This window comes from Notolepis coatsorum (genome assembly GCF_963971535.1).
Source record: "Notolepis coatsorum genome assembly, chromosome: 11".
NCBI lineage: Eukaryota > Metazoa > Chordata > Actinopteri > Aulopiformes > Paralepididae > Notolepis > Notolepis coatsorum.
This window is the reverse complement of record NC_140175.1, coordinates 19683806-19699192: the sequence shown is the minus strand read 5'-3', so window position 1 is coordinate 19699192 and position 15387 is coordinate 19683806. Positions and strand designations below refer to the sequence as shown.

Sequence of the window (15387 nt, the reverse complement as noted above, 5' to 3'; positions counted from 1 at the left end):
TTATTCAGCAGCTTCCTTTCCCTGTGAAAGAGACAAATATATTTAGAATATATACAATATTGTGTCATGTCACACTTAAAAATCTTTATGTAGTGATAACATAATTCCCATTTACCTTGCCAGAGTCACGGGTCTTGGCTCTCAGCTTGTTGACTTGGGACTCAGCGATGTCAGCGCGCTCCTCAGCCTCCTCCAGCTCATTCTGAACCTTCCTGCACTTGGACAGGTGACCATTGGCCTGCTCCTCCTGTGGAAATCCCATAGATCAACATTACTTAGGAATACGAAGAGTAGAATCAAAAGCATAAAGAAAGACAAGTACATTGACAAGTACATCATTTTGACTTAAAACAACGTACCGCTTCCTCAGCCGTCCTCTTGTAGGTCTTAACCTTGAGCTGCAGCTTGTCGACCAGATCCTGCAGCCTGGCAACATTCTTCTTATCCTCCTCAGTCTAATGGAAGCATGGGAATAGGAATTCAAATGAATCATCAAAATGAGGTAGCAATTGTTCAATATTCTCCTTCAATCGAAAGAAACACTAATGATGACCAACTTGTCATGAATGTGAACATGACATACCTGGTAGGTGAGTTCCTTCACTCTCCTCTCGTATTTGCGGACACCTTTAACAGCATCTACTCCCCGTCTCTGCTCAGTCTCAACCTCTCCTTCAAGCTCGCGCACCTTCAGAATTGAATAAAATATTAAGAATCCACTTTTCTCTGTAATTGTACAGATTAGTACATTAGTTCAACAATATATATCTTGACATGTGGCTAACTATTATTTTATCTTACCCTGGACTCCAGTTTCTGGAGCTGCTTCTTGCCTCCCTTCATGGCCAGATTCTCAGCCTCATCCAGGCGGTGCTGCAGGTCCTTGACTGTGACCTCCAGGTTCTTCTTCATCCTCTCCAGGTGAGAACTGGTGTCCTGCTCCTTCTTCAGCTCCTCGGCCATCATGGCAGCCTAGAAGAGAAATCATTTGTATTCACTAGAAATGTCATGAGAAAATGTCACATTGTTGTCTTAAATTACATGAGGAAACCAAATCATCAGTAATGACCTTCTTGGCCATAAAGAAACAAGCTAATGAAATGTAAACCCACATCAGTGATGGCCTTCTTGGCCATGAAGAAACTATCATATGAAATGTAAACCTACATCAGTGATGGCCTTCTTGGCCTTCTCCTCTGCATTCCTGGCTTCCTGAACACTGTCATCTACTTCACCCTGGACTTGGACCAGGTCAGTCTCAAGCTTCTTCTTGGTGTTCAGAAGGCTGGTGTTCTAAAAGAAAAACAGATACGCTTGTCAACAATGGCTCACACATAACCCAAAGAAACAAATGACAAAAAAATAAGGAACTTAGTTTATTTACCTGAGAGTGCAGCAGTCCAACACGCTCACTGGCGTCCACCAGTTCCTGCTCAGCCACTTTGCGGCCTCTCTCTGTCTGCTCCAGACCAGCTCTCAGCTCCTCGATCTCGGCCACCATGAGTCCATTTCTACGGTCAACCATGGAAGCCTGCTCCTTCAGGTCTTCCTGTGCTCTGAGAGCATCGTCAAGGTGCAGTTGGGCATCCTGATGTTAAAAGATGTTGACATAGAAATGATCACAAAAGTTGAGAATATGACTACATTTAGTATGAGGGGGCGACGGGCACTGAAGTTGTTTTGAATGGGAAAGTGACATTAAACTCCCACAGACAGCTGTTGAAAACACGAGCGCACACCGGTCTGTCCAATTTACGTCCGATTTTCGAGTTTGTAACGAATTTACAATACGAAGCCATTCGAGAATGCTGAATAAGGAATTCCTTGGTAACTTTCACATATGTCCGTTCGAGAGTGAGGACCAATGTTTTCATGCTTTTTAGCTTCAGGCAGCTGTGGAATTGGAGCACTTCAATTACAGTATCTGATGCAAGTGGGGGACATAAACACTAATACAAACATAACTGTAAACAACAATTAAGGATGTGGCATTGCCTTTCATATTTTAGATCACTGATGAATTAGCATATAAAGAACTACTGTGACAGCATAGTTGACATGAATCCAAAAGTTCCTCATCCAGTACCTTGAGCTGTCCCTGAACATTCCTCAGCGACTTCTGGGCCTCAGCAGCCTGGCGGTTGGCATGACTCAGCTGGATCTCCATCTCATTCAGGTCTCCCTCCATCTTCTTCTTGATTCTCAGGGCATCATTCCTGCTCCTGACCTCAGAGTCCAGGGTGCCCTGCATGGAGTCAGTCACCCTCTGGCTGTTCCTCTTGATCTGCTCCATCTCCTCATCCTTCTCTGCCAGCTTCCTGTCAACCTCACCCTTAATCTGGTTGAGCTCCAGCTGGACACGCAGAATCTTGGACTCTTCATGTTCCAGAGTTCCCTAAAATACATCCAACATATAGTTCTGGTTGACTATTGAATATAATATGGGATCCATTATTTGATTAACTGTAAAAACATTACCTCTGCTTCCTCAAGGGCTGTCTGCATCTCTGATTTCTCAGTTTCCACTGTCTTCTTGGCCTTCTCCAGCTCATGGATGTTCTTTCCAGTCTCACCAATCTGTTCCGTCAGGTCTGAGATCTCCTCTGTAAATACCACACAACAGGGATGAGAAATACTTCATTGCAGCTTTCATAGCTGGTGTCTATCATGGTGGTATCTATCATGTTACATGTAACATGTTCTTTTTGTTAATGGACTCACGCTGCAGGTTCTTGTTCTCGCGTTTCAGGGTCTCCAGCTGATCCAGGGCCTCCTCATAGGAGTTCTTCATCTTGAATACCTCAGTGCTGAGAGAACGAGCCTCTTTCTGAGCTCCCTCCAGCTCTGCCTGGCCCTCCTCGAACTTCTGCTTCCATTCTGCCAGGACCTGCAAAGTAATTTAAAGAAATGTCTTTGAAGGCTAGAATTCTTAAAAAATGTCCTTAGTAAAAGTAATGAATATCAATTCACCTTGTCAAAGTTCCTCTGCTTCTTGTCAAGGTTGGCAGCCAGACCATTGGCCCTCTCCACATCAACCATGAGGTCCTCCACCTCACCCTGGAGTCTCTGTTTGGTCTTCTCCAGAGAGGCACACTTGGAGTTCACAGCCTCAATCTGCTCCTCAGCCTCCTGAAGGCGCTGGGCCAGCTTTTTCCTGGTGAACAGTTGTTAAATGTAACAATGTAATGACATGTAATAAACTATGTTTGTTGAGATGGGCAGCAGAAAATAACCATATTGGCTTACTTTGCCTCCTCAAGCTCCTCTGTGCGCTGAACAGCATCAGTTTCATACTTGGCCCTCCACTGGGCTACCTCACTGTTGGCCTTGGACATTCCACGCTGCAGCTCAGCCTTGGCCTCCTGTTCCTCCTCAAACTGCTCCCTCAGAAGGTCACAGTCATGGCGGGCTGATTGAACACCATGAGCAAGGGCATTCTTGGCCTAAAAAGGTTGTTGAAATAAGTACAATTAAATAAGAGACAATACTAAGTCAAAATAACAGAAATCTATCTGATTTTTAAGAAGATTTTCCTCACCTTAACCTCCTCCTCAACCTGCCTCTTCAGCTCATCAATCTGCTGAGTGTAGGCCTGCTTGCCTCTGGTCAACTGGGAGACAAGGGCTTCTTTCTCCTCAAGCTGGCGACCAAACTCACCTGGTTTTGAAATTTGATTTATTTTAGATAGAGTAAAAAAGAGAAAACACTGAACAAAAAAATTTTCTTTTTATAGAAATACTTGCCATTCTCAGTCAGGAGTCTTGCTCTCTGAGAGCCAATATCATTTATCTGCCGCACATTCTCATCGCTTTTCGCCTTCAGTTCACTGAGTGAGTCCTCAAGGGTGCGGCACATCTTCTCAAGATTTCCCTGTTAATTAACATTGAATCTGTTGAGTAATTTTCTCAGACATGTTCTGCACATTAATCTATATGTACTGTGTACATTTATCTGGTACATTTATACTTAGTATACCTTGGCCTTAGCAACAGCTTCCATGTTGCTGGAGAGGTCATCAATCTCCATCTTGTATTCACTCTTCTCCTTCTCCAGCTTCTGCTTGACACGCTGGAGGTTGTCAATCTGCTCTCCCAGCTCTGCAACACTGTCAGCCTGCTTCTTGCGGAGAGCAGCAGCGGTGGCTTCATGCTGGAGGGTGGACTCCTCAAGGTCACGACGCAGCTTCTGGAACTCAGCCTCACGCTTCTTGTTCATCTCAATCTGAGTTGCAGTGGCTCCACCAGCCTCCTCAAGCCTCTCACTGATCTCCTCCAGTTCCCTGGAGAGGTCAGCTCTCTGCTTCTCAACCTTGGCACGAGCAGCACGTTCAGCCTCAATCTCCTCCTCCAGCTCTTCAATGCGGGCCTTTAAAATGAATAAAAAAGCATATAATTAATGCATGCAATTCATACATTTGACAATAAGTTAATTCAAGGAAAATTAAGGAGTGGTCCGGTGTTACACACTGTAATGCCATGCATTCCACATTCAACTGTGTAACTCCTGTGCCCAAGTTTACAGCTTACCATCAAAGAATATAATTTCCACAAAAACCTGGATAATATGGACTTTTTAAATTGAAACTTTTAGCTACTAATATCTCTGAAGGTCTGACTAATGAATGGAACATTTTAAAGATTAGATTATTTTGCAATGGAAACATTATTTACTGTAAATGTTCCAACACATTAGCAATGACATAGTAACTAATGCTTTCAAAATCCCCAGCACATTATTGCCTTGGCAATTTTGGACTGAAACTTAGCTACCACATAATACCAAAATGATTAGCACCAACACTGTTGTATGGCAATAATAACATGTATTATTATAATTATAAGTGAATTACAATTTTGTATTACTAGTTAGTTGCATTATGAATGTGGGCATTGTTTTAGAATGACAACTACTTGTTGGCACTACTTTGATGGATTCTAGGAATATGATCATCTCCATCCATCAGAATCGGATGTTTAACAAAGATGTACAAAATAGTCAAAATAGAACATTACTCACCTGCAGCTCCTTGATCTTCTTCTGAAGCTGAGCACCCAGGGACTGTTCATCCTCAATCTTGCTAAGCAACTGGGAAGTTTCAAAGTCCTTCCTATACGATTCACACAAAAAACAGAATAGTCATATTTCTGAATGTGTCTACCTAATCTTCACATATAATATGTCATCCATGAGAAAATATACAGTATATAAGTGAAACCAAATCTATATTACTTCTTGATCTTCTCGTCAGACTGCTGCTTGTCATTCTCCAGATCCATGATGGATTCTTGAGCCAGTTTCAGGTCACCTTCAAGCTTCCTCTTCGTTCTCTCAAGGTCCATGCGGAGCTTCTTCTCTTGCTCCAGAGAACCTTCAAGCTGTGAATTTAAGTTTAGAAATTGTTCAACAATATGATTTTTAGATGCAACCAAGCAGCTAGTATATGTTTGTCTATCGGTTGAACCATCCCAAAATGTTAATAAATAGTTTGTCAAGACATAATGATATATATTGGTGTGTCAACGCATCTCATCACATTTCATGCCAGTTGATCAGATCGTGGCGCAACATTCAAAGATAAAGACCCTAAATCTGATTGACACTAGACTTTGTGCTCATCCAAGCTATCTTTTTTCTACAACTTCACCAGTAGGATGACCCATGTCTGCCATATTGCATTTTCTGCCATTTAGAATCTTTCCACTACTCCGCCAAGCCTGACTATTCACCTGATTCTCACAACACTTTCTGTGTGGCATCTAGAGCACAGCTTCTTGAAATGTGTAATTCTGAACGTTTCTAGGTCTTTCTGTATGATGGCTAGGCCTACTCCTAATCGAATTTGGAAAAAGGCATTGTAAGCAGGAAGTGACACCACACATGCTTGCTCCATGATAGTAAAGAGATGTCCAAAGGTTAGTGTGAATCGGTCACATGATGGTGATATTCACGAGAATCATATTACAGAGACATTCAATTTGCCACAAAGATTTTTGATTTGGCAATTTGTCACTCTAAATATCACACCAATCACCCAGATGGTGGCGCTAATGTTCAACGTTGAAAAGCAATCAATTGTACACTCCCGAGTCCCTTCGACATGGGACTTTGTACATATATCCAGCTATCATTAGTCTACAACACTGGTCTGCCAATTACATAATTGCATAAAGATAATGGATACAGTGTTCAGGTTAAAGCACATTTCCAGGCAGCATGAAACTGTAAATGTAACATTTTTTCCTGAAGACAAATTGGTCACAGCTCATCTCAAATTTCCTGCTTGTTTTCTTCAACATTATGATAGAACTCATAACTCACATCATCCACTTGCTGCTCAAGCTTGGTCTTGGACTTGGTCAGAGTGTTGACTTTGTCTTCCTCTGCCTGCAGGTCATCAAGCGTCTGCTGGTGTGCCTCTTGGAGGGCTTTCTTCTCCTTTGTCAGCTTACCAACGCTCTCATCCTGAGCGGCCATCTCCTCAGTCAGGTTCTTCACCTGAATAAGGAAAACAAATCATGTTATCATAAATGAATGATCCTCTTGTTATCGTTTGATAATTTAGGCAGAGAGAATACTTATGAACCTTGTTCTCAGTGGCATGTTTCTCCTTCTCCACTTTGGCCAAGGTGAGCTCCAGGTCATCAATGTCCTTCTTGAGCTCAGAGCATTCATCCTCCAGTTTCCTCTTTTTGGCAGTCAGCTCACCATTCATTTCCTCCTCATCTTCCAGTCTCTCAGTTGTCTCTTTGAGTTTGGCCTCAAGCTGGATCTTACTCTTGATAAGTCCCTCACATCTTTCCTCAGCATCTGACAGATTATCTGATTCCTATAGGCACAATAATAATGATAATATTATTCTCTACATGACAAAAACAGAGAGACAGTTTATAATTTACATATATCAACAGTTTCTAGACAGTTTAAGTCTACTTACAGATGCCGCTAGCAGCGACAGATCATTCTTCTCTTGGAGAAGAGACACCATCTTCATCTCCAGCTCCTTCTTCTTAGCCAGAGCAGCGGCCAGGTCTTTTGTCATCTTCTCATAGTTCTCCTTCATGTTAGCCAGCTCCTTCTCAGTCTCAGCAGAGACAAGAAGAGGCTTGATCTTGTAGTAAACCTTCATCCATGGCCAGTGTTTGACATTCATGAATGAGCGGACGTTGTATTGGATAGTATAAACAGCATCCCTGTTAATAAAGAGTTATTGTTATTTAATAAAAGCATGTTAGCATGTTTTTTAACGTAACAATGTATTTAGAATGTGGCTGTTTTCAACATGCCTTGTCGCTGTCATCTTCACAAACTCCCTCCTCATAAGGAAACCGCGGCAAAGAGACTGAGTCATTCTGACCAGACTAGCCAGCTTCTCATCTCTCATCTCTTCAAGGACACCCAGCAGACCCGCTTTGAAGAACACCTGAATAAGAGACCAGATAAATTACATATTCATATATGACTTTGTTGGTTTTTATTCATGGGATAATGCCAGCATTTTAAAATAAAACTCAGGCATGGATTTTTCATAGACGACAGTATCACTGAAACAGTTATCATGTGATTAATTTCCCTACCTACTAGATGCCACTCACTTCATAATAATCTCCAACAATGTAAAAATCGAACTTAAGAGAATCCAAACTTAGGTTGCTTTCACACCTACGTTTGTTTGAAATTGTCCGAATCAAAACTGAAAATTTTACATGGAAAACTGATCAGCTTATTAAATATTCAGTTTTTCAGGTATATTTTTCAGATTGCTTTCACACAAACCACTCCAGGGTTTCATTGGAAGCAGACTGAGATCGCCTCAAACAGTTGGACCAGAGGGCGGCTAGGTGATGCAGTGGGCAAGGCACTCACCACCAATGCTGGAGACGCTGGGTTCCAGCCCAGCTCTCCACATTATTTTCAGTTTGGCTGGTCGTCCGTACTAATACAATTGGCAGTATTAGGGGGAGGGAAAACTGAGGGGTGGGGATCGGACGTTGTGGACAGCGACTCCTACAGGTCGGTTGGTGCGCCTGCGCAGTAGAATCAAGAAGCGTGCTATGTATGGCTTCGTCCACATTGCAGCCGGCTTGTGGGAGGCAAGAAACAGCGTTCGAGACCGGGGAGGGTTGAATTGGATGATACGAAATTGGGATGGGAGGGAAAATAGAAAATGGGAGAAAAAGTGGTTAAAAAAAAAAAAAACAGTTGGACCAGGATGTGGTTGTTTGGACCCGAGTTCGATTCCGGTGTTCACACTAACCCAAATTAATCAAGGGGGTAAATTCTCCAGCGTTCCATTCAACTGGACTAAACAAACCTGGTGTGATTGCCCTTGGTCTAGTTACATCATTTATGGGGGAGGTTTGTGTGTCAACAAAATCTTCACATGACCTTGCCTTATGGCGTATTAACAGGGGTGACAGTGGCTCAGTAGGTAGAGAGGTTGTCTGATAATCAGAAGGTCCTTGAGCAAGACACTTAAGCTCCCAATAAACAGGTTGACACCTTGTATGGTTGCCTCTGCCATCGGTGTGTGAATGTGAGATATGGATGAATATGAGTATAAATTGTAAAGCACTTTGGATAAAAGCGCTATATAATTGCAGTCCATTTACTAGGGCTGTACCCGACTCAGAAATGTCTTAAATGGAAAATACGACGATTTGTTTTATATATTAAGAAAATTAATTATATGTAATTAACCTGTTTATTAGGTTATACTGGACACCCTCCATACAGTCAGTATTGAGACTTCTCTCAGGCCATGATATCAAATTAAGTCAATCAACATTTAGTATTTTCTTTACCTTGGTGTGTCCAAACTTGTAATCTTCATGTTCAATATCAATTGAACCAAGCAGCTTCTCAGAGGCCTTCTTGTTGTCCATGAACTGACCTTCAGGGCAGGCACTGGCATTCAGTATTTTGTACCTTTTGTGAAAGAGTTCATGGAGTTATATTCATGAATTCATCAGTTCAGCACTTAGATAGTTGTAAGTTTTAAAGTTTGTTGAGAGTTAATGGATACCTCTGCTTGAAGTCAGCATAGATAATTCTGCTGGGGAATCCCTTTCTGCAGATTCTGATACCCTCCAGTACACCATTACACCTCAGCTGGTGGATAACCAGGAAGTTCTGCATCAAACCTACAGAGAAGATTTTTTCATGATTATTACGACAATGTAATGACCCATTACCACTACACTACACTAAATCACTAAAGCACATCATAATAAGACACAAACATTATGTTAACTGTTAGTGTACCTGGAGTCTTTGACTCATTGGGAATCAGGCAACGCACAAAGTGAGGATGGGTGGCCCTCAAGTTGGTCATCAGCTTGCCCAAGTTCTCCTGTAGATACATATATAAACCAAATATTATTCATGAAAAGCTATTATTTGTATTTAATTCCAAAAAGTCACAGTGTTGTTGTTAGATCTTACCCTGAACTGGGAGGACACAGTCTGCATGGAGCCACCCTTCTTCTTGCCTCCCTTCTTTGCGCCACCAGTCTCTATTGATTTGATAATACATAGAATATGTTTATAGATTCAACATTATTATCTAAATCGAATTATGCTGGTTGTTGGACAATGTAATTTTATTGATAGTATTGAAAATACATGTTGTATGACAGAGGGTACTTAGAAGTTGAGATAATTGTCTCTTAGACCAAAGTGAGAATTTTAATAATCACACTTAAAAGTTAATTTCTCATAATGACGTACCTTCAACTACAGCAGGATACAGCACAGGCAGCAGTTTAACGGAAGACTTCTGGTAAAGCTGCATCACCGAATCGTTCAGTGGATCCTTGTTCTTGTCCAGCCATCCAGTGACGTTGTAATCCACAGTTCCAGCATAGTGTACCATGGAGAAGTGGGCCTCAGCCTTGCCCTTGCCGGGTTTAGGCTTCTCAAATGCTATGTTCTTGCCCATATGTTGGTCATACAGCTTGTTCTTGAAGCTCATGTCAGACGCCTTGGGGAACATGCACTCCTCTTCAAGGATGGAGAAGATGCCCATGGGCTTTATAAAAGTGGAAAAGAGATATACAGATCATTTAGACACACCTTGTGGCATTCTAAGGAATATTTGAATAAGTCACAACATTATGGTGTACCTTCTCAATGAGCTCAATGCAGGCAGCCAAGTCCATGCCGAAGTCAATGAACTCCCAGATAATACCCTCCTTCTTGTACTCCTCTTGCTCCAGGACAAACATGGTGTGGTTGAAGAACTGTTGCAGTTTCTCATTGGTGAAGTTGATGCACAGCTGCTCCATGCTGTTGTACTGTCAGTGGGGGAAAATATATTAGCCTAATCTCCTACATTACTTGAGGGAAATGTCTTTCCATGAAATTAGGCAGTCCATATATTGCTATAACTGCATACTTACATCAAAGATCTCAAAACCAGCAATGTCCAGCACACCAATGTAAGACGATCTTGGCATCTTTGTGTCCAGCTGCTGGTTGATACGGATGACCATCCACAAGAACATCCTCTCATAGATGGACTTGGCCAGGGCCATAACAGAGTTATAGACCTGAAAAAAGTTATTTGATTTAATTAAAATGCATGCATCTACATACATTAGCACTCCAATGCTGTCAGTCTGCCACTTGCACACACTCTCCAGAATGTTACTTTGGAAATAGTGTACAGGAAAATGTGAAGCAACATATTTGCTGTGACCCGTGTGTGAAATACATAGAATGGGAAGGATATAATGTATCTTGCTCACCTGAGGCACAGTCTGTCCCTTGGTGACATACTCGTTTCCGACCTTCACTCTGGGGTAGCACAGACCCTTCAGCATGTCAGCAGAGTTAATGCCCAAAAGGTAGGCGATTTTGTCAGCCTCTGAAAATGTGTATAAAACGCATTCAGGATAAATATCCAGGAATATTGGATTCACGATTCATGCCATAGTGTCACACTAGCATAGCAAAGAGACAAAATAATGCCATAGAGTTACACTAGCATAGCAAAGAGACAGCATAATGCCACATAGTCACACTAACATAGTAAAGAGACATAATAATGCCATAGAGTTACACTAGCATAGCAAATAGACAAAATAATGCCACAGAGTTACACTAGCACTATATAGTATATTGTATATTAGTATATTGCATAGTATATTGTATGGTAACTCAGTTACTGCTATCCTGCATTGAACATTGTACATGTGTACATACTGAACACTTGTGTCTACGTACGTGACTTCTATTTTTTACTTTTACTTGCTATACTTATTTTATTTCATACTTATCTTTTGTCTAGCACAGTCTCTGGAGCATAACAGAAAGAAGCATTTTGTATAAAAGTATTCTGTACTTCTGTATGACAACTATTAAAGAAACTTGAAACTTGAAACTAGCATAGCAAAGAGACAGCATAATGCCATAGAGTTTTACTAGCATAGTAAAGAGACATACTAATGCCATAGAGTTACACTAGCATAGCAAGGAGACAGCAATCTGCCATAGAGTTACACTAACATAGCCAAGAGACAGTATAATGCCATAGAGTTACACTAGCATAGTAAAGAGACATCATACTGCCATAGGGATACACTAGCATAGCAAAATATGGAATATAATTTTTGATGCATGTTTATTTTATTATTATTAAAAAAAATGTATTATGTTTTTATTGTTTTTACTACCGGGCAGTCCGGTAGAGAGAGAGAGAGAGAGAGGAAGAACGGGAGACAGAGCAGGGGGAAGACATTTGGCAACTGACGCCGGGTCCGGGAATCGAACCCAGGTCGGCCGCTTCGCGACGCAGCGCGTTACATGGTTCGCAACTTGGGCGCCCCTTGATGCATGTTTATTAATGATGGGAAGCAACATAAGGGCTGGTTTGAAAAATAGTGAACCTATATTTTAATACTCACCCTCTGTGCCATCAGCCTCAGCCTGCTCCTCACGCTGCTTCTGCTTGAACTTCAAGTTGCCATGGTGAAGCACTGCACCAGTCAGCTTCCAGATATAATTCTTCTCCTCACCACTGAAGCCCAGAACGTCAATAGCATCCTGTATGAAAAGAAGTACAAATAAGTAAAAGAAAAATATATATAAGAATGTCAGCCACATGCAGACAAGTGACCGAGAGCTTTATTGTGGACAGTGGACTAGTGGGTTAAAGGCACACTTGTAGAGCAAGGAAAGCTGGATGTGTCAGCTATGTTCCTTGGCAATTAGAATTGTGGTGTGGAAATGAAGGCCTTCTAAATTTGAGCTTCATAGTGCTTCATTCAGGCCAACTAGGTTTTTTAATAATTTTTTTTTGGATAAGTGGATAAGCGATCATTGCTGTTGATTTATTAATGCAATGTATTTACTTGCTTTTCATCTTGAAATGCATGCTAACTACTTACTTCCCAGATGGTTCTTCTGTGTAACAAACCATCTGACGGGCCAGGTTAATTCTAAGTAACGCGTCTCTATCATTTACCATCTTATGGCAATTTGAGAAAGTGCATATATAATGTAATTATTCTTAAATTAACATCTAAACATACAAAATAATATATTAAGTTGGAACATCTGTAGGTAGATTACTACACATCACTCACATCAGTGGCATCCAACTCGGCTTTGTCATCAATGCTGGCCACAGTGATATGACCCTGACTGCACATGGGGAAGTCATAGGGGTTGCTGGTGATGAGACACATTTCTGGTGTGGAAACACATAGAATCAAATAAGTTAGACTGGATCTGCTTCCGTCAAATGATTATGGACCATTGTTGTTGACAATATCAGTTATCAGTTATTCAGCTCACCAATCAGCTCAGGCTTGTGGTTGGTCATCATCTGGTAGAAGATGTGGTAGCCTCTCTCATCTGGAAGCTGGAAGCTCACTCTGGACTTCTCCAGCAGATCTATGAGGTTTGGTCATAATAAATATCTAGCCTACTAATAATATAACTTGTTTAATTTGGTAAGTGAATGTTATACTTACATGTTTCAATATCAGCACTGGACAGTTTGCCAGTTGGGAGGAAGTGGATTCTGATGAATTTACCCTTTTCAGAAGAACACAACAGTGTTATTATTGTATAACCAAGTAATGCCCAAGTGATATTTGATAGAAAAGAAAATATTCAACTTACAAAGCGAGAGGAGTTGTCATTCCTCACGGTCTTGGCGTTACCATAACTCTCCAGCAAGGGATTGGCTGCAATGATCTGATCCTCCAGTGAGCCCTAGAATTTAATTTTCACATTTGAACAATCATATCAGTAAATTTCCACTCTTTGTTAAAATGTCTGTGGTTTCCATTTTTCAGTATATTCTCTCAGTATTTTTTTTTTTTTTTTTTAAACTTTATTTTTTTAGCGTTTATCGCTTTTCTGGTCAAGCATGACCAACAGTTGTAGGGTGAAACGGGAGAGAGAGCAGGGGGAGACATTCGGCAAATGACGGCGAGTCCGGGAATCGAACTCGGAGTCAACCAGATCCGTGACGCAGCACGGAGTCCCGCGACGCAGCGCGGTAACATGGTGTGCTACTGGAGCACCCTTCTCTCAGTATTTTACCTGGATCTTTGATTCTTTCTTCTTCTCTCCACCAGGACCCACTGCGATTGTGGCAAAGTACTGGATGACACGCTTGGTGTTCACAGTCTTTCCGGCACCAGATTCTCCACTGTGTATAGATCATTGAATTAAGAGAAACTCACAAACTAATTTCAATCATTTTGATTATATTGATATTTTTGATGAACAATAGATGAGAGACTTACGTGATAAGAACAGACTGGTTCTCCCTATCTGTGAAAGGTAAAGCAAAGACATATTTATTATCTGTTTAACCAAAACTAAACATTATAATTCATAGGATTTTCTTGACCAGGACATACCAGTAAGCATGAACTGAAAGGCGTTGTCAGAGACAGAGAAGATGTGGGGTGGGGCCTCCATACGCTTCTTGCCTCTGTAGGCATTCACAACCTCCTGGTCGTACACTGGGAGCCACTTGTAGGGGTTCACAGTGGCACAGAACAGGCCAGAGTAGGTCTGAAGGGGAATAGAGATTCAGGAAAATTTACAGTAGGCTATAGGGTCATTATTTAATATTGCACCTTTTACTCATATTTGAGAATATCTTACGTAGATCATCCATGCGGCATAACGCTCTTTGAGGTTATACAACACAGAGGCTTCATTGAGATGGGTCATCATGGCCATGTCCTCAATTTTGTCATACTTGGGAGGGTTCATAGGGTGAACATCGTCCTCCTTAACGGTTCTCTCCTGAAATACAGAAACACAATTTCAGTTTACCGACTCACCTGCAAGTTGTATTGCTTTGAATTCTGTATGAAACACATCAGCCTACTTTACCTCCTGAGTGTCAAGCACTTTGACAGTGACTTTGCCACCGTCTTTCTTCAGGATGGTACATTTGAGGTACAGCTCCTTAGCATCAGCCACGTAAGCAGCAGACTTAGCATCAAAGGGTGAAGTCTGTGCTGCAAGCCTCTCAGCCTCTGGCTTACGGAGGTAAATGGAGGCCTTGCCATAAGTGGCCATCTCTGCGTCCGTACTCATGGTGGCGGCTTCATGTTGACAGACAAAGATTATTTGTAGATTAAGGTGGGTGCGAGCACAACTCAAACTTTCAAACAGTCTCTTACCGGGTCTTGAAGAGTATAATAATAGAAGGAACTACCAGCACTCAAGGAAAATGACCCCATTGTCATTTTGTTGTATGGGCAGCAAACTACCAAACCTGCTGCTCATGCTGCCCATGCAATACAATTATTATGTTCTGTGAGTGCTGGTAGTTCCAGCATTGTAGTAAATTAAGTTGTACAACCTACAGTAGGGCAAAATTTGTTGAAACAAAACTAAAATCACCCTCAACTGGTGTAAAGATTGCAGAAGACTATTGGAGAAATAGTGGCAGGTTGGAGGATGGTCTGTTCTTACCTTGTTATACTACCCGATCACAGAAGAACTTTTCACAATGTAGAACCCTGCATGAGAGAAAAATCATGTTGTAGGAGTGAGCCAATAGAGCCAGAGAGCTACTTGTCTTTCTTCAAGATGGTACATTTGAGGTACAGCTCTACAACCAACCTACCTACTGTATGTAGGAGAGAGCCAATAGAGCCAGAGAACCATCAACTGTCAGTCAGTTAGTGGATCTACGTCACTTTTGACTCATACACATGTATGCATGTTATTACGTTATTACTTGAGGCATATGTTTTCCCCCACTATATTAATTTCCATTTGATCACACTGAATTATGGACACATCCATACATTTATCCTTGACTCCTCGATTCTAAATTAGTTGTTTACTTGTGCTCTCATCCCCAAGTTACATTATTTGAAGGATACAAATATGTCATACAGAATACAGAAG

General features: G+C 41.4%; 1 protein-coding gene across 2 annotated transcripts; it reads right to left on the bottom strand.

Moving 5' to 3' along the window:
• Positions 1-14565, bottom strand: LOC311237313 (myosin heavy chain, fast skeletal muscle-like; the record flags this gene model as incomplete). 2 transcript variants are annotated; one of them, XM_084325130.1, is made up of 39 exons in its annotated part: positions 1-21; positions 116-247; positions 360-455; positions 584-688; positions 802-972; positions 1168-1293; positions 1385-1588; positions 2087-2395; positions 2479-2603; positions 2722-2887; positions 2971-3154; positions 3247-3443; positions 3539-3657; positions 3744-3870; positions 3976-4365; positions 5017-5107; positions 5230-5375; positions 6319-6495; positions 6584-6826; positions 6935-7190; positions 7284-7420; positions 8802-8925; positions 9023-9140; positions 9262-9349; positions 9442-9512; positions 9727-10027; positions 10122-10292; positions 10398-10547; positions 10746-10864; positions 11904-12042; positions 12585-12688; positions 12796-12894; positions 12975-13038; positions 13126-13218; positions 13552-13660; positions 13758-13785; positions 13875-14031; positions 14125-14268; positions 14359-14565. In XM_084325130.1, 39 exons carry the CDS (start codon positions 14563-14565, stop codon positions 1-3), a joined length of 5808 nt encoding a protein of 1935 aa, XP_084181256.1. The 2 variants fall into 2 exon arrangements, with proteins under 2 accessions (XP_084181256.1, XP_084181257.1); XM_084325131.1 differs by having other exon boundaries at positions 14125-14265.
• Between the last annotated feature and the right edge of the window lie 822 nt (positions 14566-15387).